Source organism: Gallinula chloropus, assembly GCF_964237585.1.
Source record: "Gallinula chloropus genome assembly, chromosome: 3".
NCBI classification, from domain to species: Eukaryota; Metazoa; Chordata; class Aves; order Gruiformes; family Rallidae; genus Gallinula; species Gallinula chloropus.
In genome coordinates, this window is record NC_140087.1 from 746,321 (window position 1) to 770,454 (window position 24,134).

Here is a 24,134-nt window from a genome sequence, read left to right on the forward strand (position 1 = left end):
AGCTCTTCATTGCAGTTCAGGCCTGTTTCTTCTGCTCTTATGGAACCCAGAGAACACAGAATGGGCTAGTCTTACAGACCAGGGGACTGTCTGGCTAGGGAACAGCTTCCTTGCAAGGGACTGGGTGACATGGTGGGCAGCAAGCTGAATATAAAACAGCAGCACACCCTGGCAGCAAAGGCAGCCAACAGCACCCCATGCTGTATAAGCAGAAGCTCAGCCTGCAAGTAGAGGGAAGGGATTATCTCTCTCTACTCAGCATTTCTTTAGGCCAATCAGGATATGTTGGAGGTGCAGTAAGAATGACATCAATAAACAGTAATTGCAAATTCAGTGGAATGCCCCAAGAAGAGGGCTAGGAGCAAAAGCTCCTGCCCTGAAAAGGGAAACAGAGCTTGCTCCCCACAGAGAAGAGACTGCTTCAGGTGGACATAACAGCAATCTCTCAGTACCTACAAGGTAGTCATCAAGGAGAGAGAATCATGCTCTTGAATACTACATAGTAGGAGGCAGAAAGACCACAGGCACAAATTGAAGCAAGAAAAGGTTCCGACTAGCTATAACTAAACACATTCACACCATGAAGTCAGTCAGGCAGTGGAATACTTTGGTTAGTAGTCACAGAGCCTCTGCCCTTGACAATTTTGAAGAAATGATTGCATAAAGCCCTGAGTGATCTGGTCTGATCTCATAACTGACTCTAGTTTGAGTGGGAGGTCCATTCCAATCTGAATTCTCTTTAGATGCACAATTACTGTATTTAAGGATTTTATGAAATAAGTTTTCTCTTTTCCTGCTTTTAATGTTGCAACAAAACAACTCGGCACAGCTTTATACTCTTAACAGAACAGTGAAGTCTCTGGGATCAGTCCTGTTGGGTTTTGGCCCATCTCTTATAATATTGCATGGGTGACCCAGAACATCCTAACAGCAATCAAACAAATGCTTAATTTCTTTAACTGCAGATCTCAACACCCAACAAACACAATATTCAGAGGTAGGAGCTAAAAATAAGATCTAATGTAAGTTGAAGTCTTACCTGCATATTGGGGAAGCGATTGTCTGAGCCATGGAATCCACCTGTGCAGCTTTTAATCTCAAGTGGTTTCCTGTAAGAAATTCACAGTTTATATAACTCACATGGTACAAATCATATCAGTATAAAATACATTCAGCCATGCATTTTCTACTTGTCTATTTAAAGATCCACAGGGAATAGAAAGTCTTTAAGCCTTGGAAAAGAATGTCTTTAAAACCTGGCTAATAGCTCTCTCTGCAAACATTATCCTTTGTAATTCTCAAGTTTCCACCAGTGTCATTTCAAGTCAAATATTAGATGACATATGAACAAAATGTTGTCAGGTTAACAGATCTTCACTGTCATTTCAGTAACAGAACTTTACAGTACTTGATCTAAGTAGCTTCTTAAGATTTGGTTTGCTTGTTTTTTAATAAAAACTGTAATATAATTTAGAGCATTGAGCTGGGCATCTTACAGTCTAATAAAACAAACACTGATATTTAAACAAGTACAGTTCTAGTGACCCAAGCTTGATTTGCATGATTTGCACATATTTACAGTGTTACACAACCATGTAACTAAATGTTACTGAATACATGGACTGAATATATGGATTAAAAACAATCTTTTATGATGAAAGCCCTGAAGTATCAGAGGTGTTCAAAGCTACATTAGAGCAGATGCCATTATTCTGGGAGTTGTCGATTCATTGGTCAGAACATGTAAGGTCATTAACAACAGTGGGCCCAGTAAGTTCAGTGTATGCTAGTGAATCACTCAGACTGATTCACACGCTATGCACACACTCAGCTTTCACAACTCGCTTTAGAAATCCCTAAAGCATGGCAAGGTGTGTTTAAGTAACTCACAAAGGGGACCATAATTTGTAACATCTGTCACAAAGCCTGCCACTGCCTGCACACTCAGCTGGGAGGGTATCTATAGTGTCACTTTAGAATTGCACCTCCCCAGGCAAGTTAAAAACTATAAAGAAATATGTGTTGTTTTTTGATATGTCTCTTTGCTACGAGAAACCAGAACACCATGCTCCAATAGTGCAAAAGAGCTCCAACCACCCCAGCCAGTCAGTCACCCTCAGCAACAGGGAACAATATGGTGCATCTGCTACAGGTCACCCGAGGGAGATGGAGTGGATGAGGCCCTCTACAGACCAACAGGAGCAGACTCACACATTCACAAGCCCTGGCCCACACGGGGGGGGGCTGCCATAGTAGCTGTTGGAGGAACAGCACAGCAGGGCACAAGCCATCCGGAAAGTTCCTGGATAGCTTCTTCCTCCAAGTGATAGATGAGCCAGTAAGGAGAGGTGCCATGCCAGACCTTGTTCTCACCAGCAAGGAGGGCTTAGTAGAGGATGTGAAAGTCAAGAGCAGCCTTAGCTGCAGTGACCATGAAATGCTGGAGTTCAAAATCCTCGGGATAGTGAGGAGGGTACCAGGTGTTGTGGTCAAAGTTTTAGATCTTCTCACTCCCTTCTCTGGTGGTAAAGAGTGGCTGATTTCATTATTTTTTTTTCTCCTAAATGTGGTTCCCAGAGGCGCTGTGGCCATCGCTGATGGGCTCTTGGTCAGCAATGGCTCCGGCCTTGAGCCGGCTGGGGTTCGCTCTGTCAGGCCTGCAGAGAGCTTCTGGCTGCCCCTTGCTCTGCTCTCATGAGACCCCAGCTGAAGTACTGCACCCAGCCCTGGGGGTCCCCAGCACAAGACAGACATTGAACTGTTGCAGTGAGTTCAGAGGAGGGCCATAAAGATGCTTGGAGGGCTTGAGCACCTCCCTATGAAGACAGGCTGAGAGAGTTGGGCTTGTTCAGCCCAGAGAAGAAGAGGCTTCAGGGAGACCTTATAGCAGCCTTCCAGTAAATAAAGAGGGCCTCCTGAAAAGCTGGAGAGGGACTCTTTATCAGGGAGTGTAAGGGTACTGAAAAAGGGTAGATTTAGATTAGATATTAGGGAGAAATTCTTCACTATGAGGCTGGTGAGGCACTGACACAGGTTGTCCAGAGAAGTTGTGGACACCCTCTCCCTGTCAGTGTTCAAGGCCAGGTTGGATGGGGCTTTGGGCAGCCTGGTCTGGTGGAGGGCATCCTTGCCCATGGCAGAGGGTTGGAACTTGATGAACTTTGAGGTCTCTTCCAACCCACCCAAAGTACTCTCAGATTCTATGATTATACCATTGAACTCTAAGCATCTGGAGGAGAAAAGCTGTAAGAAAACAAGTAATTATTTGCTGAAAACAGTAACTTACCTAGCAAGCTGCCACTGGGAATCTAAGTAGAAGTTCAGTGGTTCAATCCGGTCATTAAAGGAATAATGGAAACGCTTGGGCAGCAGCTGTTTCATGTAGGCTTTGAAAGGCTGATTTGGTTCTATGCACTGAAACGTTCAAATTAAAATAGAAAATGTACATTTCACCAAACTGTTGCTTATATCATTCACAGTTGTTTTAACACACTTCAGTTCCAAAGGGCCTGCAATAACTTGCACTAAGGACTAGAGGACTCCATCAGGTTTGGAGTCATATGGTCTAGGACATAGATATTAACTATTTAAATAAAAATACTGACTGCAAAACCAGTCAGTAGTTATTAGAAGAACATTTATATTGGTAAACAGGCATAACATGTCCTACATTTGTTTTTTTTCTTACAGTCTAGGATTGTACCTAACAGTAGAATTAGTAAAGAAATACAATGAAAAAAATCAAGACACTTTCACAAGTGGTATACTGTCCAGTGCAAGGACTTTACAATTCTATAACACAGAAAGTAACAGGCATTCAAAAGGTTTTTAGATGCATCACTCAGGAACAAATACATCTTTTCACCAACTAAGATCCATATGATTTTAAAAAAAACCCCAAAACCCAAAAAACAACTGACGACCCAAAACACTCTCTACTGTAATGCTGGAATTTCTGAAGAGTGAAGTCATCTACAGAAACAGCATAGCTCTCACCAACAGTGGTGTCTGCACAACCGAGAGGCAAACATCTTGTGGGTGCAGGGATGAGAAAGGAGCCAGGTATAGAGCAGAAAAGTAAATTTCTTAAGTGGGAACTGGCAAAAAAGATAAATCAATCAATATTCTCTCTCAAAGCTGTTTATCAAAAAGGTGCAAGCAAGGAAATCTTATGCTTTTCCAGGGAATGGAGCTGAGCTTTACACTGACTTTGCCAACAGACAGTATTGCTCAGATACAGAGTTTCTCCAGTTTGAAGAGCAGCTGGATAATAGTGAAAAGAAATGAATGCAAAACCCTCGTTAATGCACAACTACAGGTGGCCACATGACACCTTCCTCAACTTTGACCTTCCTTTCCTCCGTGTGGAACTACCTTTTGCTGTTATTGTTAACTGTATAGCATATGGAAGGTCCATAATTCAAAGTCCAGATGCTATGAAAATAGCCCAGCAAACAGCTGATGATATAAAATACCTGTAAATGTCAGCAGAAATTAAGCTAGAATAACAGATAGGGTGACACTTACTGTGAGGTTTCTGACAATGCCTTCATAATTAACTGGAAGAATCACATGTAAGAATTAGTCACCTAAGTTAAAAAAAAAATGGATATAAAATGAAAGCATTCCCATCATGTAATTAGCTTAAAAAGATAAATAAATAAGGTAAATTCTGGAGACAAATTATTTTTCCAGAATAAACACTATATGGAGTCAAACAATCTCTAAACTATGAACCCCCTGCTTTTATGAAACTTAGGTACATAATCTCTCCTCCCCTTGCTTATTTATTTACAGCTTTAAAGTTTTAAGCTTTATTAGCCACAGTCAGAAAAATTAGCTGAAAAGTAAGTTTACACAAGAGGCAACTAAATGCTATGCTAATCAAGCTGGAAACAAACACAATAATCAGGACAACAGTTTTATCTGGCAAGCATCCTTAGAAAGATAGCCAAGTGCAAGCTGGCTAAGATTCAGATGCTTAGACTCGAGCCAAAAGAGACCATTACATCATTTAGTCTGACATTTTGGGTAACACAGGCCCATTCCCTTTCACACAGCTACTCTGTCTTGAGTCTTGACTAAAGTACATAAAGGAACTGCTAATAATTTCTGCATAAATACGTGCAGTGCTGCTACTAAGATGGTTGTGCTGCTTCACAAGAACAGGGCACATGTTGAAACCAGGAGATACTCTACTTTTCTTCCTAAACTTGTTTCTCCAGGTTGAATCTGGAACTGCATTTGACTCCCACATTCTCCAAGAAAACACTTTAAAAACCGTTTAGAATAGCATCAGGCAATGAAATAAACAGGACTTAAAGTCACTGGAGTCGAGGCCTAGAAGTTTTAGGGGGCATGGAGAATAATAATCCAGACAGAAAAACCCTATGAAACATGAAGGAAGTGCCTGCATTCAACATTAAAAAGTAACAAAAACTGCAGGCATTGAATGCTCACCTAAAATGAGATTGTACAATGAATCAAAGTCTAAAGTTTCTATGTATTCATTGATTTTTACTCATGTTTATTATATTATTCATGTTTATTTGCAATTTATTCAACTGTTGGCAGGCCATTTTTTGTAACTATAAATGTAATACTGGCATGATTTTTGGGCTGCTTAAGCACCAAAGATCTGATTGAAAGGAATGTCATTCACAAGGCAAGAGAATTTGCAGCTGTTCACTCTGAGGTAGCTCACAAAAGCTGCCTGTAGGATTCAAACACACATTGAGACCTGCAAAGTCAAAGGATCATTAAAAGCACAGGTAGACCACTCAGTATTTCCTCTTCATCATTATCCACGTTGTCCCTAGTTGACCTTCACTCAGGTTTAACAATGGAACACGTGGATTCTAACTTTATGTTCATAAAGTACAATAGTGTATAACCAGGTAACAAAAATTAGTTCCAATTACATACAAGAGAAATACTCATCTGGAACATTGTTAGGTCTTAGGCGAGCTGCAGGACCGGGTACCACCATGAAATCTTCAACATCATCCAGATAGCTGTTCAGATATGCTGTTTTTCTGCAGCTCCCTGCTTCCATCCCTGCAAAAGGCAGTAAATGTGGACATCAACACAGAGTAGCCTTGCTGATGAGACATGCAACTTAAGTTGTCGAAGTCAGAAATGTGATTTCTGAGGTCCTTTTATCACCAAGCCAGACATCTGCTCTGAGGAGACCACAATACTCATGGATGGAAGAAAACAAAACATTACACAAATGCACCATCAGCCATTTCCTAAGCTGAGAAAGACAACTGAGTAAACAAATTTTCTTCTCGAAAGGGAAAGAAATCTTATGAGCCTCAGAACAGTTGCAATGGTCAGACCCAATTCTCATTTAGCACAATATCCGACCTCACAGTGTTCAGTAACAAGTCAAGAGAAAAACCCCAACCAGTCTGATTCCAGTGGCTTATTTTCTGCCAGTGTTCCTCAACAGTTTCCAGGAGTCAAAATGACTTTAAGCTACACGATGAATTTGAACTCTTACTTTTAATAAGTCCTGACAGGTTGACCCTCCACTAATTTAGCTAAGATTTTTTAAACCTATATAGATATTTAGCTTGGATTATTCCTGGTGGCAATGAGCTCTGCAAGTCAATTTTGTGCTGCATGGAAGTGTGCTTATATTTTGTTTGTCTGGAAAAGCAGCAGAAAAGAAATTCTTGGTAAAAGACATAATTTACTATAGAAATAATTCCAGAAATAAAGTAATTACTAAAATAAATCAGTTTCATATTCACAGCCTTCTAACAATGGATAAGGGAACTGATTTGAGGCTTGTATTTTTATTTCTTCCGCAATTAGCAAAATATTGCTGTGTGATGTACTTAAAAGAATAAAATTAAATCTATTTTTTACAATTCACATTTTATAATTTGATTTAAGTGGCTGGTAATAATCACGAGGAATTAGAATAAAAGATGAAAATTATTTCATTCTTTCATATGTTCTCCATTTCCTCTCTCTCCCCCTCATAAAATAGTCACCTACACTGCTTATCTCTTACACCATCTTGATAGTATAAAATGTAATTTCTAGGTATTAGCTGCCTCCTTAACCTTGCCAGAAACATGCAAGTATAAACTCAGAATGTTACTTTATAAAAACAGCTCTTCCAAATTATGATGCATTTGGAAAATCCTATTTACCGTGATCTGATATAAAAATAATGTTCAGGCACTTATGCAAGTTCATTTGCTTGAGGCCATCCATCAGCATCCCTACTATCTTGTCCACTGTCTGTAACGCCACAATGACCTGCAGAACAGGAATAGAAACATGAAGTGATAGTCACTCCAATTACGTTTATTCAATTTCTTTAAAAGTAAGATCTATTTTTTAAACTGTAGGAACACATGTTAATAAAGAACAAGGAGCTCTTCTCCAGACCACACAAGGCTAGAGACAGTTCAGATATAAGCGGATCTAAAGCTGTGTAGCCACCCCAAACTCGGACAGGCAGCACATACAAAACACACTAACAGGAGGTACTGGGAGGACAGGAGACACAGCATTCACACTGCCCTGTTGAACCTGCTGTTTGACTGTTCCTACTTCTCTCAGTGGTACTCCCTCTAGATACACAGTCATTCCATCTACTGAGAGTGGATTCAACAGGTTGACCCACACTGCTAAACCAAAGCGGCAGCCTGCAGGCTGCGCTGCCCAGGGCTAAGCCCATCTGCAGAAGGCTGGCTAGATCTACTCTGTACAGCTCTTGGTCCAAATTTCTTCTGGGCTCCACGGCACACTAAAACACAGCTACACATTTTTATGTGTTATTTCAGTTGAAGACATCTAAAAGCAAAACAAAAGAAACCCAAACCAAACCACACAAACCCCAGGCTACAGCCAGTGAGGGTGGTTTTAAAGATGGAATTGAGCATATTTGCTGCATTAACAGGTGCACAACAGAGGACAACTGGAACTGCCGTTGGGTGCAGATGCTGATGGGATAATACCAAGGGCTGAAAGAACAGAGGAAACCAAGCCTGCAGCATTGTTCCTCAAAATCCCTCTTGCAAGAGGCCCTGGAGCAAACTGTCCTTGAAACAGTGACTAGATATTAGTCTCAGTCCAAACTAATTTAAAGGAACTGAAAGTAACCAAAAGTAGGAGCCCAGCACTGTTCATGGTGAGTCTGGTACTCAAGCTCACTTGTGTGTGTACCACCACTAGGGCTATTTTTGGTTTGTTTGTTTAGCAAGTATTCAAAAACTATTTTTAAAATCAAGAAATTCGTCACCTCATTGAGCTACCCATGTAAGTGGTCTTGCTTTATGAAAACAAAGATGAGATGATCCTGGGGAGACTATGTACAAATCCTCAGGGTCTTTCTCACCAGAGTTCCTGACAGAGGAACTTCAGGCCCTCTTATTAACCAGAGAAAAGGACAACCAATTTAAACATGTTCCCTATATTGCAGTTCCAATTGTCTGCTACTTCACAGGGCACTTACATTCATCTTACAGTTCTTTACAGGAACAGTAACTGCTCACACACCTTAAAGATTGGCTGGAGCTTTTTACTGTTGTCACCACTCACGTGAAGTACCAAGTTAAAATGCCCAAACTTCGTGACCATTCAAGACAGGAGAACCCTCCAGTTTTCCTGACTTTCCAAGAGCTTTTTTCTTTGCATTCTTTACTTTGGAGTACTTCTGAGAACAGTAGCAGTCCCAGAGACATGTATACCATAGGCACACTGTGATAAGGTGAACATCCCTTTTATCACCCTCTTTCTGAGAAGGCATAAAAATCTAAGTGCAGGGAGATAAGACCAATATTCATCTAACCTTTGCACAGAGACTGAAGGGAGACAAATGATCATTATACTGTGAATATTTGACCACCAAAATTTGGCCCATTGTTATGAAAATCTCTGTTCTTACTAAATTAAAAGTATATAAGTTTTCTGGACCCTTCCCTCCCCCCTTAAATCAACAAAAGAATTAGGAGCAGATAACACAACATACAAAAGATACCCAAACATGCTTCAGCAATTTAAAAGCTAACAAAATAAATAAAAAAATAAACTTACTAAATAGGCTTTTCATTACATGCATTGTATCAATGTTAGCCACGAGCAGGCTGTCTATTCACAATATTTTTTTCCTAATAAGCACACTGAACATGGTCTTAGTTAATCTAACAGGAATTATGAAAGTCTATTACAGAGCTAGAGCAAAGCTTAACATTTTAAATAAAGAAATTGAGGAAACTACAAAGCTACTTACTCCGCTGCTTACTGGTCCAAATCTATGGCCTGAGGCATCTGGTTCTTCTAAATACAGAGTGTAAAATTGTGGTCTATATCAAACGGCACCAAAAATGTCATATTTTACATACATGTTGAGACAGTTTGAAGAGATTACATTTCAACAGTGGGTATCAAATATTGGAAACAATACTGTCATTCAGAGGAAGGACACGTTAAAGAGCAAGAGAAATATATCTTCATAAGTAAAGGTTTCTGTGATAGAAACAGGCTTGTGTTAAGCATTTTCATTTCCTTAGAAAAACACGTAAGTCACAGTTTAAAACAGAAGCCATAGTTACAAAGTAATTCACTGCAATACTGCTGAGACTGGAGCTTACACGTGCAACTGTGCACCTACCTTTCATCTTCAGGTAACCGCAGCCAGCGAAGAACAGTTACCACCCTCTCTTCAAAAGGGATTGAGCTGTGTCAGAACAACACAAGATCAAAACCTCATGCATTTCTGAGAGCTAAAAAAATGTTAGTCACACATTACAAAATCAATGTCCTTTAGCACATAAAATTGAATTCAACTGGATGTTGCTAATGGCTATTTAGCATCAATAAACTTGGGTCCTGCTAATTGCCAGCTCCTACAGGAGTTAATGACCTGCTCTAAAGCTCCCTTGAATACTGTCCCCATTGACTGCAATGTGATTACAATAAAGATCCCCAAATTGCTGGTGTTTATTAGATACAGAGAGTAATTGGTTTCAAGGTGCAAAATCATATGCAGGTTTTCATTCCTCAATTATGTTTTGCAAAAGCTTTAGTTTGGGGGTAATGTCGGGGTTTTCTACTATGTCACAAAGTAGATGCTCATTATTAATTACTGAAGTAGACCAACAATAAGCATGTTGATCTGTAACAAATGAGGAACCAATAAAGTTATGGATTCAGCTACTTAACAGAAGTTCAAGTATATGTGCAAGTTCCTAGAGAGGACAAAAAACCAAAAATGAAAAAGAAGTGAGCTGTAAGTCAAGAGTCAGAATTTCTGTGTTATATGAAGAGTATAGGAAGACAGAAATGAAAAGCCTGATTTTCTGGGAAGAGATTGGTACTACTATGTAAATAGTGAAAAACAGATTTATGGGAATTTCAATTAAGCAGAAAATGTTTAATTACAGTGAAAAGTAATCGCTGACTAAAATGAATGTGAAATATTATCAAAATAATCACTGCCTTAATGTGAAATATTTTCAAAAACTGCAAAGAAAATAATTTTATATGGAGACAATGTACTACAATCTACAGTAAAATTTCAGTTTTCATGGACAATATTCCATTAAGACCCAATCCATTCATTGTATGAGAGGTCCTAACTCTAAACACACTCACAAACGAATTTTATGAATTTGAATTTTATAAATAGAAACAGAAAAGCAATAAAGCTTCAAAGCTGGCTGCTCTGATTTCTTCACATATTTTCTGTAGAACATTTGCTAAGCAATGACAAAATTATTAGACAAGGCATTTACATTACACTGAAACAAAGCTAATTGAATCCTATATTTTCATGTTGTATACAATATTTAGAAAAGCAGGAAAACATTTTATACTTTTTCTGGCATCTGTCCCATTGCAACAGTTAAATTTTCATGCAAGACCCAGGAGCTGACATACCGATTGTATTTTTCATACAGGTTTGGAAAGGTCCCATTAACTGCTACATCTGAGCCAGGCCAAAAGAACGTAGCAGCTTTTAGACCCTGGTACATAGCTGTTAGCCAAATCTGCAGGAGAACAATTGCCACCATTAGTACAGCTTACTGAATTAGCTGAGTAACTGTCAGATGCACTACCACTGACCATTTTTGCACCCTCCAGCAAGATCAAAATCTAAAATCTAAGTGACACACTTGGACCGGTCAATATTCCATGTCATCACTACCAGTGGTGCAGGTAGACCTTGCAGCCTGATTCCTTATTGCTTCTTCTGCTACACTGTGGGGAGCCAGAACAGAAGGGGGAACCGTTAGCTTCCATGGATGGAGCCGTAATGAAATGGGAGAAGCATGGCTGAACACCAGAAAGGGAAACGGCTCAAGGGCAGTGAAGAAGGGTTGGGAATGTTCTGAGGATTTATGCACCATGTACTCTGAAATATGAGTTGGGTCAATTCTTCTGATCTTACTACTGCTCTCATGGTTTGCAGAGTTCTATCTGCCTTCTGCATGACTTCCTGCCTGACTTACGCACCACTTCTCAGAAGCCCATAAAGTCTGCACTTGTGTGTCCTCTCCTCAAAAAACCCCCCAAACTCCAAAACCAAACAGTCCTCTCCATATTACTAAATAGTTGCATCTGTTCCCTTGCTATTCTCCAGGCTAGCCTCAACCTTTCCCATGCCACTTCATTTTGATGGCAGTCTCAGTCTGAGCAGATCTGCTACAGCTGCATGACTGAACTGAGACATTTTCTTTTAAAGCTTTAGCCTTTATAGTAATTTGGGGAGAGTGCAAACCTTTAATACTGCTTATTACTAACAACTAACTGGTATGTTGATTTCCTCAGAGAATTAAATGCAAGCCCAGGTCATATTAAAACCAGAAAAAATCTGGTATCTTTATTAGTTATTTTAAGTTTTCCCAGAGGAAATTCCATTTAAGTTCAAGAAAATTTGCTAGGCTTTGTTTCATTTGTCATTTCGCAGTTCTGGTATGGCAATTCCTAATCATGCTGACTAATGTTTCTTGGCTGACTTAGAAGTACCCTCTGTACTCTTTCAACATCACTATGTATGCAAGCAGTATTAAGTAACATGACAGCCACCCGATGCACGTTCTTAGCAGTGTAGTAATACTTACAGGCTGTCCTTGGTACCAGTGTGGATTGAACTTCTCCTGGCTTCTAAGGGTGAAGGATATATTTCTTTTGGGGTCATACATCTTGTTATCAATTATACCATGAGATTCAGGATACAGCCCCTGTAATTAGGAGTAGACCTTGTTGTAATGTTATAAAGAAAAACAAGCTTCCAGCTACACAGATGTCTGTTAGACAAGTATGTCCAGCAAATAATCTGTATGGGACTTTTACTCATGTACACAATTTCAGCAGCATCACCTACCATTGCTACCAAGTTCTACCTTCAATTTTTAATTGCTTCTCAGTGAAATTAAAAATAAAAATACATTCAAGCTGTTTGCTCTGAGATCAAACTGATACTGCCTCAGTTCACCCACGTGTGGTATCTTTAGCACCAGTGACAAAGCACTCACCTGGATACAAACCCCAGGGATTTCAAAGGAGAATTGCATACCAGGAGGTGAAAACCCTAACCAGGGACAACAGCTGCATAAGCAGTGACAGAAGTGCTCAGGAGCACCAGCTGTTAGGTAGTTTTAACAGAGTTAGTGCTCTGTCTTCAAGCAGGCTAGCTGCTTCTTACATTAAAGGATGTAACACCACCACCATATGGACCCTGACAAGCAAAAGGGCCTGCTATTTTTCACAAGAATGGGGAGCTGAGACCCAAAGCTCTATACTGCTCACATGACTACAGGGTATGGTAAGTGCCTCTTAGTTGCATATTCAACCATGGATATTTAAGAGGATTACGCCATTAAATGTATCACTCCTGATCCTGCGCTCCCAGCTTACCAAGAGGCAGTGCTGACAAACTGGGATGATCAGAAAGAAGATGCTGATCCTCAAGTGTTTGACTGACTTTTAGTTTTTACATGAACTGATCCTAAGAGGGATCTGCTAGATGCCAACCATGCCTTGTGTTCAAGACCTACAGTTTTCTTTTTACTCCGAGGCAGGTGGTGATAAGTTTACAAGATCAGGTTGGTGACACTCTTATCCAGGTTTGGGTACGGTCCATCACAGCATCAACACCCGTATGATGTCCAAGCCTTCCCTTTCATGTCATACTCTTCTTTGCATTATGCCAAGCTACCTTCAAAAAGTGGATCAAGGCTGGCATTTTAAAGAAGTGAGGCCGCTCCAAATCCGAGAGAGGAGTTGCAATTTAGTGGAAACATTTACATAAATGTTGAGCTGTAAAGTGATTCTTTGAATTCTTACAGCTAGTCTTGGAAGGACTGGATTACTTAATCAGATTAGATCTGACCACTTAGCTATAGTGTTTTGTAATTACTGATTATCTAAATTAGATAAAGAGTACAACACTGACATTTTCATATTCTGAAGGGAAATACTAATGTTTTAATAAACCAAAGAAACTTTTCCCTTGGAGACAACTTGATAATGTACAGACTCTTCAGTAGTGGAAACATGCAATATAGAGAAATTCTTACTGTGACGATGGAATAATGATTGGGAAAGGTTTTTGAAGGATACACTGGTCTCATACTGGAAGTGTAGGTTCCACATGCCCCTAGAGGGAGCAAGAAAGAAAATCAGCAAAATTACAGAAATAGAAACCTTTGCAAGTTTCTCTTTAGGAAGGCATGTAACTATTTAGAAAAAAAGAGAGAGAAAACAGAGCTATTTCCAGCAAGTTTTCATTCTTCAAAATTCTGGTGTTAATACTTCATTTTTTTCTTCCAACACTGATTTACAAGCTGACTAAATGGCTGTTAATACAAACTTCACATATTCCTAATGGCCAACTTCAATGGTCAATGAAGAAAGCCTACAGTCCTCATGAACAGCATGCATAAGAGTAATCAAAGAAACCACACTCCACAAAGTTGCCCTGGGGTGCAGTAAGTGAAGTCCACAGCTTGAGACCAACTAGCTACTTCACCCTGGGTGCTCTCAGAGGTGTAGTGGCCACTGGCACAGAGGTGCCTTGGTTGTCACCTGTAGAATCACTACTTATTTTGCAGTCACCTTTTTTTGAGGTTAGTTTTTTTGCTGTTATTTTTTAATAAAAATAAGCTCCTATTCTAGGATGAATCTCTAAATTTTCTTTATCATGATATAAAAATCATATTTTTTTTTTAAAGGATATTAGTTCACAGTCACTAGTCTGGCCAAAGCACTTAAACAAATCCTACTTAAGTTAGGTGCTTAAGATTCAGAGGTATGGGACATGACTGCCAGAAGGAAAGCAACAAAAGTCTTTATTAACAACTTCATGAAGTATTGTGTAATAACCAAAATCACTTCAAATCATGCTAAAGAGCTAGAAGTAAGGACCCTATAAGAAAAGGTACCACTGGGACATCTGAATCATTATTTTATATAGAATATAAATTTAAAAAAAAAAGGTTGGATAGCATAATAAGTGTTGCATCAAGGCATCAAACTCATTGGATTTGGGTTTTGGATTAGATCTCAGTTGAAAGAGTCTATGATTCTGTGATTTCATCCAATTGAGATAAAAAGAAGACATGTCAGAAAAATGAACCCTCTCAAGGTACACACAGACATCCTCTCCCACATTTGCCTTCTGCAGCAACAGATCATCACTTGTATTCTTCTTTGCTGCTGCACCATACTTGGCACACCTCTACCATTTCCAAATCTGTTGATGAGGCTGGTTTTTTTAAAAATCAAATTTTTGGTGAAGGGGGGGAGGTTGGGGCTTTTAGGGTTTTGTTTGGGTATTTTTAAGTAAGACAAAAATACTTAAAACTTTTGTTTGTCCAGAATCCTGGAGGTTTTGCTGGGAATTTCCATAAGAGTTATCAATCTTCTTTTTTTGCTTGTCTTAAAGACAATTTAAGACAAAAGGAGAATTATTTTTAAATTATGGTATCACAGCATAGTACGATGTGAAAAATGTCTTCTCTGAATGCCATGCACACAGTTTATGGCTATGTTACGCCCAGATTCAATGAAAATCCTCAGCTGCATGCTGAATTGCCCACCTTTTACACCACAGCAACACTAATTTTCATTCACAAAACTATTTTTCTCTTACTGAAGAAAGTTCAACTTATGAACTCTTCACTCACCATTTTACTATGAGCAGAAAAAAAACCTAGAGAGCAAGATATTCTAACAAAAAACCTGAGATCCTGTAGTGCATTGCCTCATAACAGTCTTCTAGTATATTACAAAAATGGGGTAATACGGGACTCTGGGCATAATGAAGAAATAATACTTTCCTCCCCCACACTGTTCCTTATTTTGTTGTGCCTAAAACAAGTATTGTTAGACACTCTGATTTTAGAATCCTTTCTAAATGTAACTTTTGACCACCACCAACTCCATGGTTCTGGAGAAATCATAAAGACATAAAGATATTTGTATTTCTGAGCGGTCAGAATTTATTATGGGTTCAGTGAACAGGGAAATACAAGTTTATTCTAGAAATCAATGAGAGAAGCTGCACTGTAGCCTATCCAGACCAAATGATGAGGAAACTTTACACATGGAAGTAGATGTCACAGCTGGGAAGTCCTGCAGAGGCTTTGTGGGACTTAGCCACAGCTCTAGCTATTTGCAATAGCCAGCATCTCCTTGCAATGCCCAAGAAGTCTTCTTCAGTTGAAATGATTTATCACTGCATTTAAAGAAATTGTTTCAAATGCCTCATTTTTATTCTAACATGGAACAAAATGAAAAAGCTAAAACCTCAATACAGCTGTGAATTGTTATCCTCTGGAACAGATCAAGTTGTAACAACCACTGCACAAAAAAGCAAGTATTTGTACTGATTTATTTTTAGTCAAACTGAAACCAGCCATCCCAGGTAGTAATTTATGAATGACAAGAAGATTGGCATATTTTTCAGACAAGAAATGCCATCGGTTCTTTACAGACCACAGCCAAAATAGAGACAGGAAACATAACGAAAGTTACTTAGACACTACAAAGATACTACAAAAGCTGGGGAAAAAAAACCATACTTATGAGGCTCTCATTTTTTCCTAAAAGTGTTAAATGAAGGTTCTCACAGATTCAGCACCAGTCATTCTGTATTATTTGTTCTTAATATCTTCCTTTATCTTCTTTTGCAAATACAATCAAATACTTTCTACCTTGCTTTCCAAATTCATTCCACATAAATATGAAACAATTGCAATACCAAGCAAAAAGCAAGCCTACCTTTATTTTGAAAAGGTAAGCTTGCAGCAAAAAGGGTCCACCTTCTATACATGGCAAGGGCTACTTACAAATTTTTAAGGTTTCATTGAAAATTCAGAGGCCTTTTTCCTCGTGCCCTCTCACTCTGCCCTTCCTCCCTCACCCACCTGACGTTGTTTATGGACAGTTGTTTAGGGCAGCAACTTCAATTTCCATGGAAGAGAGACAATTTTTATTCAAGAGCAGACATAACTGCATCTATGGATTTTTCAGGTAAGACATCATGATACTGCTTAGACAAAGAAACTACTCACGTAATTTGCTAATGACAGGTAGAAGTCCAGCCCAAGTCTGCAAATATTCTGCTCTGAAGCCATCCAACGAAAACAGTAACACTGGAGACTTGGTAAATCTGGACAAACAGAAATTGAAATATTAACAGACTCTGAGAAATAGTTTCCCATCACTTATTTCAGGAAAGTTTCCCACAGAGTGTGGGGTGTTCCTTATGAGACTATTAGCCAGGCCGAGGAAGTCAGCCTTCCCAAGCAGGAAGGATCGCGGCCTGGAGCAGCGGGGAGCAGACCAGCCACCCTGTCCCTCCGCTTGCAGGCCGGCCTAGCAACTGTGCCCGAAGAGGCTGAGGGCTGAAGGGCACTCACAAAGAAGTCACAACAAGGCCTGATTTCACAGGCACCCACAAGACAAGAAAACAGGGCAAGCTGCTCTCCTTATCTCAAAATCAGTCCCACTGGAGCAACACTCGGCCCCTCCCACCCCAAGGCCAGGACAGGGAAAGAGGAAAGGAAAGGTGAAGGCATGGCTTTCCTTCCCTCACTTGGCTCTTGTACAACCTGTAACTAGCTGGGGAAAAAGGAATTTCTCTCTTCACATCTACAGTGCACAAAGCTGTAAGAAAGCCTAGGGCAGGGGATGTTAATCAGCAACTGCAGCATGCATTTTTCCTTTCATCTTATAAGGATTATTTAGTCATGAAGAATTTGGTGACTGTACACAAAGTACTACCAATCTCCAAACTGAAATATGTGGCCCTGGACACTGTAGCAGTATTTCTGTCTGGAACTTGACACATAAGTTCAGAAGCTGATTTCACTGGAACCAGCAAAAATAAATTCCCCCCTTCCAGTCTCCACAGGACCAGGACCCACGTTTGTCAGCCTTGACTTGCTCCCAGCTCCAGCCCTTTCAAACAATTTCTAAGTACTTAAGACACTGCACCACAGACAGGAATAGTCATCTTCCTACAAGAAAAAATATCCTATGTTTGATCTAGAGATACAGGGGCATCTGAGACTGAAAGAAAGAAAAAATAAAAATAAAATATCCACTGCAGTGCAGTAACAACTATCAAAAATAGATCTGCATGAAATAATTGAATATACTTTCTACGCAATTGTGAGTTCATTTTTTCTTTTTATGTTTACAAATTGTAAAATGAAAACCTTTTTCTTTGTTGCATCAAAATAAAACAGTGAGGATGGAAGACAAATATTAATTATAAAGTGTTGATTTTTTGTTTTAGTGAGGCACCCCACAAAGAAATCCAAACATCCATATACTAGCAAGACATGTCTAAGCCTTATTTCAGTCAATGACATTATATTAAACTCAAGATTAGTCAGACAACCAAGCCATGGCCATACTAAGGAAATTTTGATCAATTTGGACAGCAGTTCAGCCAAAAGGACTTCATTAGTCAGAGCCATTCCCCAGCCTACCCTACATGCCAGGCAGAGTAAAGCATTTAGATGCATTTGTGAGATGTGCTTGTAGCTTGTTTCTTTTTTTTATTTATTTATTGAAACAATATTTACTACACACTAAAAAAAAAATATCCCCTTAGTAGGGGCAGTTATCTGGGAATAAGAAATGAATAATCTTCTGATCAAGACTAAAGTCCTTTGGTAGAACAGAGTAGGGAAACTTCACGTACAACCCCTGTCCATATTACATCTATTTCCGCACAACAGATTCTGACCTCTGCAACTTCTGGAAATACCTTCCCCACATGCCCAGCCCACCTCCCTCCAACAAATTGACTCCTTCCAATGCAGGGATCTAAACAACTTTACTGCTGAGTTTCCTGCAAACAAATATGAGCTTTGAGCCAAAGGCTGTTCAACATTACTTACCAACAAGTCTAACAAAAACAAAACACCAAATTTAAAACTCCTTAGAAAGGGACTTTACGCAACTGCTTCTGGTTTGGCATTTACCAGTAAACCAACTGTTAAGTACATGTTTTGGTTGTCTGCAAATCCAGCTACTGACCCCCCTGAACATGTGAAATGGAACTTGGCATAAGAGACCATTGCCACAACCAGGGAGACTGACCATTTAACTTCTCATATACTCTACACATGCTGTAACTCAGTGAGTGATCTGCCTTCTGCTCAGGGAAGCAGAGCATGACAGAGCACATGAGACTGCATTCACTTTGGAACAGCTCCAGTAAAATCCCCAGATAAATTGACCTGAGCTCAGTTCTGAAAGGTACCAGCAATTTTCATGACTTCTTCCTGTTGGTAGCCTACTTCAAAAGTGTGCTATGAGGAACAAGCAAGCCTGGGACACTCAAGCTTTGGCACTGCCAGTGATTCATGCTGGCTGTGTCCAAACAGTTTGACAAGGGTGTTTCACAGCTCTTGGATAAATACGTATGCCACAGTCACATCCTGACTCCAAACTGAAGGAAATGCAGTGGTAATTATTCCCTCCTTTAAACTGGCTTCTATGGAAACATAATGCAGGCAACACAGGCTTGCTGTGGTCTAGCAGGTTCACCAGTCTGGGTGATCAAGAGCCCAGAACTGCGGACCGCACTGCCAAGCTGACATGCCTCAAGTTAGACCATAATTAAAAGGAAAAAATTAAAATAGAAGAGGGAAAGAGAAAGTCCCCTTAAAAAGCCAAACATACTACACAGAAAACTTCGCATCCCTCCCCACACTGCTGCCTTTATACAGCTATAAAAGCATAGGAAGTAGAGCTTTCTTTTCTGCTAAATATACAGAAAGCCACAACAGGAGGCACAATAGCAATTTTGAAATAGACAGGAAAGATTTGTGAAGAGAAAAGGAATAAGCTGCTCTTCCAGCTCAATGGAGATAGAACAAATAGTAGTAGGCTTAAAGTACAGCAAAAGATACTAAGATATCATGAAAACCATCTAAGCACTAGGATAAAGAGCTTAAGTTAGAATTCCTAAAGTATTATTTCACTCCTAAAGCAGTGGGAAAGACTGGATCACTCCTAAAAATCTTACAGCCCATTAACTTTATAATCCCATTTTATAATCCTGTTTAAATAAGATGGAACCTAGTCTTGGAGAGATTTAGGTGTGTACTTAATTTTAAGCATTTGATCAGTCTCATTGAAGTCAGTGGATTTCTCAGATTAAGCACCTCACTGAACACCACATTGTCTTTTGTCTATTCTGCACAAGAGCAAACCCAACCAAAACAGCATAAACCCAGCAATTTCAACACACAAAGCATGCTATATTAACATGCACAGAATCAGAATTGATAGCCTGAGGCCCCAAAATGAGCACCTGCACTCCTGTCTACCTCACCACAGGGAGAAATACATTGTTTACAGAGTTGTTAGTTTTGGGAGAGGTTTGCGAGCCAACAGTCTGGGATGAGCCTTCAGTCAACACGGTTTGATTCAACATCACCCTTTTCTGGGCTGGGTTTTATTGCAACATTGCTGGGTTTGCCAGGATAAAACCAATTTTAGTGGAGCAACTATGTATCCCTTTCATTCCCAACAGAAATAAACAAACAACCCTAAAAACAAGTTAACCAACAGGAGTTGGTTAATAGCCTGGAAGTCATAACCGTCTGCACAAGGTTCTGGCTTATTTATCCACTCCTTGGGGGTAAGACTGCCTAACCTTGCATGAGGCAAATCAGCACCCTAGAACACAGCTCCCAGCACACATCCTGAATGGCCTCTGACCTCAGAGCAGGAGTTAATGACAAAAATTTCCAGAACCACCTGGCTGCCCCCTTCCCAGGTGGGGCTTACGGAGGACTCAGGCTGCTAGCAGCACAGAAGCTCCAGTTTCTGACAAAGATTCTGAAGTGTCAGCATTTGTTATTACTCCAAATCAGAATGAAAAGTATTGTTTTGTCTAAAAATTTTGTTTGACAGTATTATAACCCCAGTGAATAAACATAGCACTTTAAAGAAGTACAAGTGACGATGTAAGAACAGAGTGAAATTTTTTCACTCCACTACAGACCTCCCCAGCACACCATGATTTCACAATGGCTCACAGGAAAACAGCTCTGATGGGGTTTTGACGCATTTCAGACAGGAACACAACTGAATTCAACCCATCCCCACAACACACCTATGAGCTATCTACCAGTGGAACGCTTTGCCATCGAGAGTGGTTCACGTCACTCCTGCTAATAGCCTATATGTGCAATCATAGTTTGCAGTCAGCTTCAGCTTTAAAGTTGATTTGAAGATCTCAGCACAAACAGTACAAGAAGTGCAGGCTTTCTTCCCAGCTGGGAGCTTTACTATATTACTTGGACCCAAGTGCTGATGCCATAAACTACATGGTGCATTCTCCACACAGCACATACTAACTTGTGGGACCATGTCCAATATGGAACTGAGTGAGAGGATACAAAGATTTCCTGGCATTTTACACCTTTTAGAGAAAGTAGTTGAGAGAGCTTGCAAATAATGCTGTCTCTCTGGTGGTGAAAGTGGGACAGGGATCTGTTCACATTTTGCAGCTCTGGTGCTGGAACAGGCAAGAAAGTGGAAAGGTCATTAGAAGTTACTGGGGAGGGAGGCAGTCTTAGAAGCCCAAGGTTGCTGGATGAGTCCCAAAACATTTGAGACAGTGGGTGCTAGAACACATGTTGGACAAGAAAGAGGCTGATACAAGGGAGAGCTGCCCAGAGCACACACATACCTTTAAGAGACAGAGGAGTTCAGGAATAGGCACATCTTGCAAGTCAAGCAAGCACTGGGATACCTGAGTGCTGTGGGATGGAGCAACCTGACCTGTTAGCAAGCACTACCAAATGCTGGCTAAAGACGTGTCCTCTCCCTGGCAGCTGCTCTTATTGTGGGTAAGGCAGGCAAGCAGGTTCCAGGGAGGCACAGTAGTCAAAGTTATCTCAAAAATGAAACATAAGCAAAGAGTAGAGCTATGCAAATATGCAATATCCTCACCCTTTTGGACACTGAGGTTCAGTAATGTCCTCACATTCTTCTTCAACCCAGCTTGCCTCTCCTTAAAATAAATGAGTGCAATTTATTTAAAACAGTACATTCTTATTGATAAATGCAAGTATTTCTCATTTTACTGGATGCTTTTAAAGTTATGTCCTTCCTCCTTTCATACAAATATGGGTACATATATGAGAAACTATAGGCACTTGTTCACTATATTTACCTTTACAAACAGCATTGTAATTGACACAGCAATCGTTATTTTCCACACAATCATCTGAACAGGAACAATGATATTCTGGTCGCCTTTTCTCTCCACACCTAAATTTATTGCAGGTCCATATGTGGGCTAAAAAAACAGATGAAAGAGTAGGACAGCACAGTGATTAATACCAGCATAAATGCAGAATTAATAACTGAGAGTTAAGTTTGTCTCCAATGTGTACTCACTGAAAGACAGTCCTGAGGTACGTACAACACTGCAACCCATGGCTAAATAATCTGAGTACAGACACATCTAAATACAGTCATGCTGCATATGGTTACAAATATCACAGATCAGATTCTTTTTACAGGCCCCCTTAAATATGGAAATTCACGTGGGTTTAGTCTGGTATATGCATACGATAAAGAAAGTCCCAAACAAGTCCCCCAGAAAAAAACACAAGCTTGTGTCTGGTTTTGTCATGACTAGAAAACATGGAGCTGCAGTAGCTTACTCTGACTTGCACTGAAGTTGCAATGGATTTCTACAAGCCACTAACAGGCACTCCAGCTTCTTTCAGCATCCCTTACTCTCACTATTTGAGACTCACGGGAAGACCTACTGACTCCAGCCTCATTGCTTGCCTTAGGAATTTGTTTTTTCCAGAATCATATTTTTCTGAACAGATTATTCCACTGCATTGTGTCATTTGATGGTGATTTTATCAGAAGTAAACATAGGTAGATCCTTTGTAGTCAAGAGGATAAACATGAATGAATTTGCCAAGTGAATATTTAAGTGAAGGTCTTATCAGAGGCACGGAAGCAAACTCCAGAAGTCTGTGTACAGAACAGTCAGCAATCTTCATATATGACTAGCAATCACAGAAGGTTAATCTCCCTTTTAGGAATACTGAATTAAAGTAACTCCCCCAATGCCAGCAGATCTTTACTTCTGTTAGACCAAAGATTCTATTATCACTCTAGTTACCTGTTACTATTTGGAAATAAAATTCTCCTCTGGTGTTAAAGCTAATTAGTATTTAGAAAAACACTAAGAAATTAATTTCCATTCTCAGTGCTAAAACAGACTCTCCAGTTTGCTTTTAAGAATTATTTAAGCTGAAGAAGAGCAAAGAAAGAGTGGAGAGTAAATGCCACACAGCTATTCTACAAGCAAAAAGCTTTATGCAATTTAGAGAGTCAGTTGAAGCAGGGATCTGAGATCAGTTTTATCATTTTGGTTTGAAAGTCAACATAGGATTGTTTAAATTTCAATGTAAGACTACACTGATAAACTTTACAAATGCACATAAAGAGGAGTGATAAGAAAACAGGCAGCTCAGAAGTGTACTGCATATGCATGCAGGATACTGCATCTATATGCAGTGAGGCAAAACTACATCAGAGAAAACAGTCAAGTCCTGTCCCCACTGTTAGTACCCACACTAACATCTTCCCATGCAAAATTTCTCCATGCCACTTGTCACACCTTTGCCTATCCAACCCTTGTTTTCTGGCAAACTATGAGAACCACTTCTCACTCATTCTCCCCCAGTGCAATCTGTTTCATCACCCTGCTATGACCCAAAGGCCAGCACACGATTCCTGCTTCACACTCAAGGTGGGGAGTAACAGGGCAGAGGGCCTGAGCAGCAGGGTAAGGAGAAATGGCAGCTTTCAGAGCTCCTCTGTCCTTCCCCTTTTCTCATGCAGGCAATGACAAAAAACCACAATATACAGAAAGAACTCTTATCCCTGCCATGCCAGAGAACGTAGGAGTTGTCTCTGACACCAGGGACAATGCAGGTCACTGTTCTCACCCCCAAACAAAGAACAAAAAGGCTGGCTGAGACCTTGGGTTGCAGTTGTTCCTCCTCTTCCCAAGGGGGAGGGCAGCAGCACAGTTCCTCGCAGCAGTCTCCCCACAGGAGCTATGGCAAAGCCAGCCTACTGGCTGGTCCAGCCAGGTGAAGTACAAGCTTTGCATACAACAGCTGTGCCAGAGCCCTGATGCTTCCACAGTAGACCCTAGTACCACCATCACCATTGCAACTCCACCTGTGATTGCAACAGGGGGAGTACAAAGAGGGGGAGACAACCAGCATGAGAACCACCCTGCTGTTCAGCAGCACCCCTCTGGACTCACAGCCCATCTGGAAGAAGTCAGGGGTTAAAGCCACCTGACCACAACAGCACTCACATATGCAGAGCTGCACCATGTCACAGAACAGGAGAGTTGCCCCACAGCCTTTTTTCCCCCATCCTTACCTGGTTGTATACATGCTTCCTGGTAATCTAAACAGCAGTTCCCAAGCTTGACACAATCTCTATCACAACGGCAGCTTCCAAAGGTCCTTTCAAAGCAACGACCTTTGCAGGTTTTCACTGTAATATTGGACAGTGTTAGATGTCAGGGGCTGAGCCCAAATCAGTCAGCATGCAAAAGAAACTAATAAGGTCAGTGTGTGGACAATTCA

The 24,134-nt window shown here is 40.2% G+C and overlaps 1 protein-coding gene across 1 annotated transcript in view; it reads right to left on the minus strand.

Moving 5' to 3' along the window:
- The window catches only part of ENPP1 (ectonucleotide pyrophosphatase/phosphodiesterase 1), a gene marked incomplete at its 5' end in the record, with an annotated part of 54,676 nt that overhangs the window by 14,804 nt on the left and 15,738 nt on the right, over positions 1-24,134 (minus strand). The window contains 14 exons of the mRNA XM_084261811.1: positions 1,040-1,109; positions 3,287-3,414; positions 4,528-4,559; positions 5,926-6,057; positions 7,167-7,275; positions 9,254-9,326; positions 9,635-9,700; positions 10,903-11,012; positions 12,087-12,206; positions 13,545-13,624; positions 16,542-16,639; positions 21,451-21,511; positions 21,674-21,799; positions 23,926-24,042. Of these exons, the coding sequence (XP_084117937.1) occupies positions 1,040-1,109; positions 3,287-3,414; positions 4,528-4,559; positions 5,926-6,057; positions 7,167-7,275; positions 9,254-9,326; positions 9,635-9,700; positions 10,903-11,012; positions 12,087-12,206; positions 13,545-13,624; positions 16,542-16,639; positions 21,451-21,511; positions 21,674-21,799; positions 23,926-24,042 (1,322 nt within the window). The remainder of the gene's footprint in view (positions 1-1,039; positions 1,110-3,286; positions 3,415-4,527; positions 4,560-5,925; positions 6,058-7,166; positions 7,276-9,253; positions 9,327-9,634; positions 9,701-10,902; positions 11,013-12,086; positions 12,207-13,544; positions 13,625-16,541; positions 16,640-21,450; positions 21,512-21,673; positions 21,800-23,925; positions 24,043-24,134) is intronic.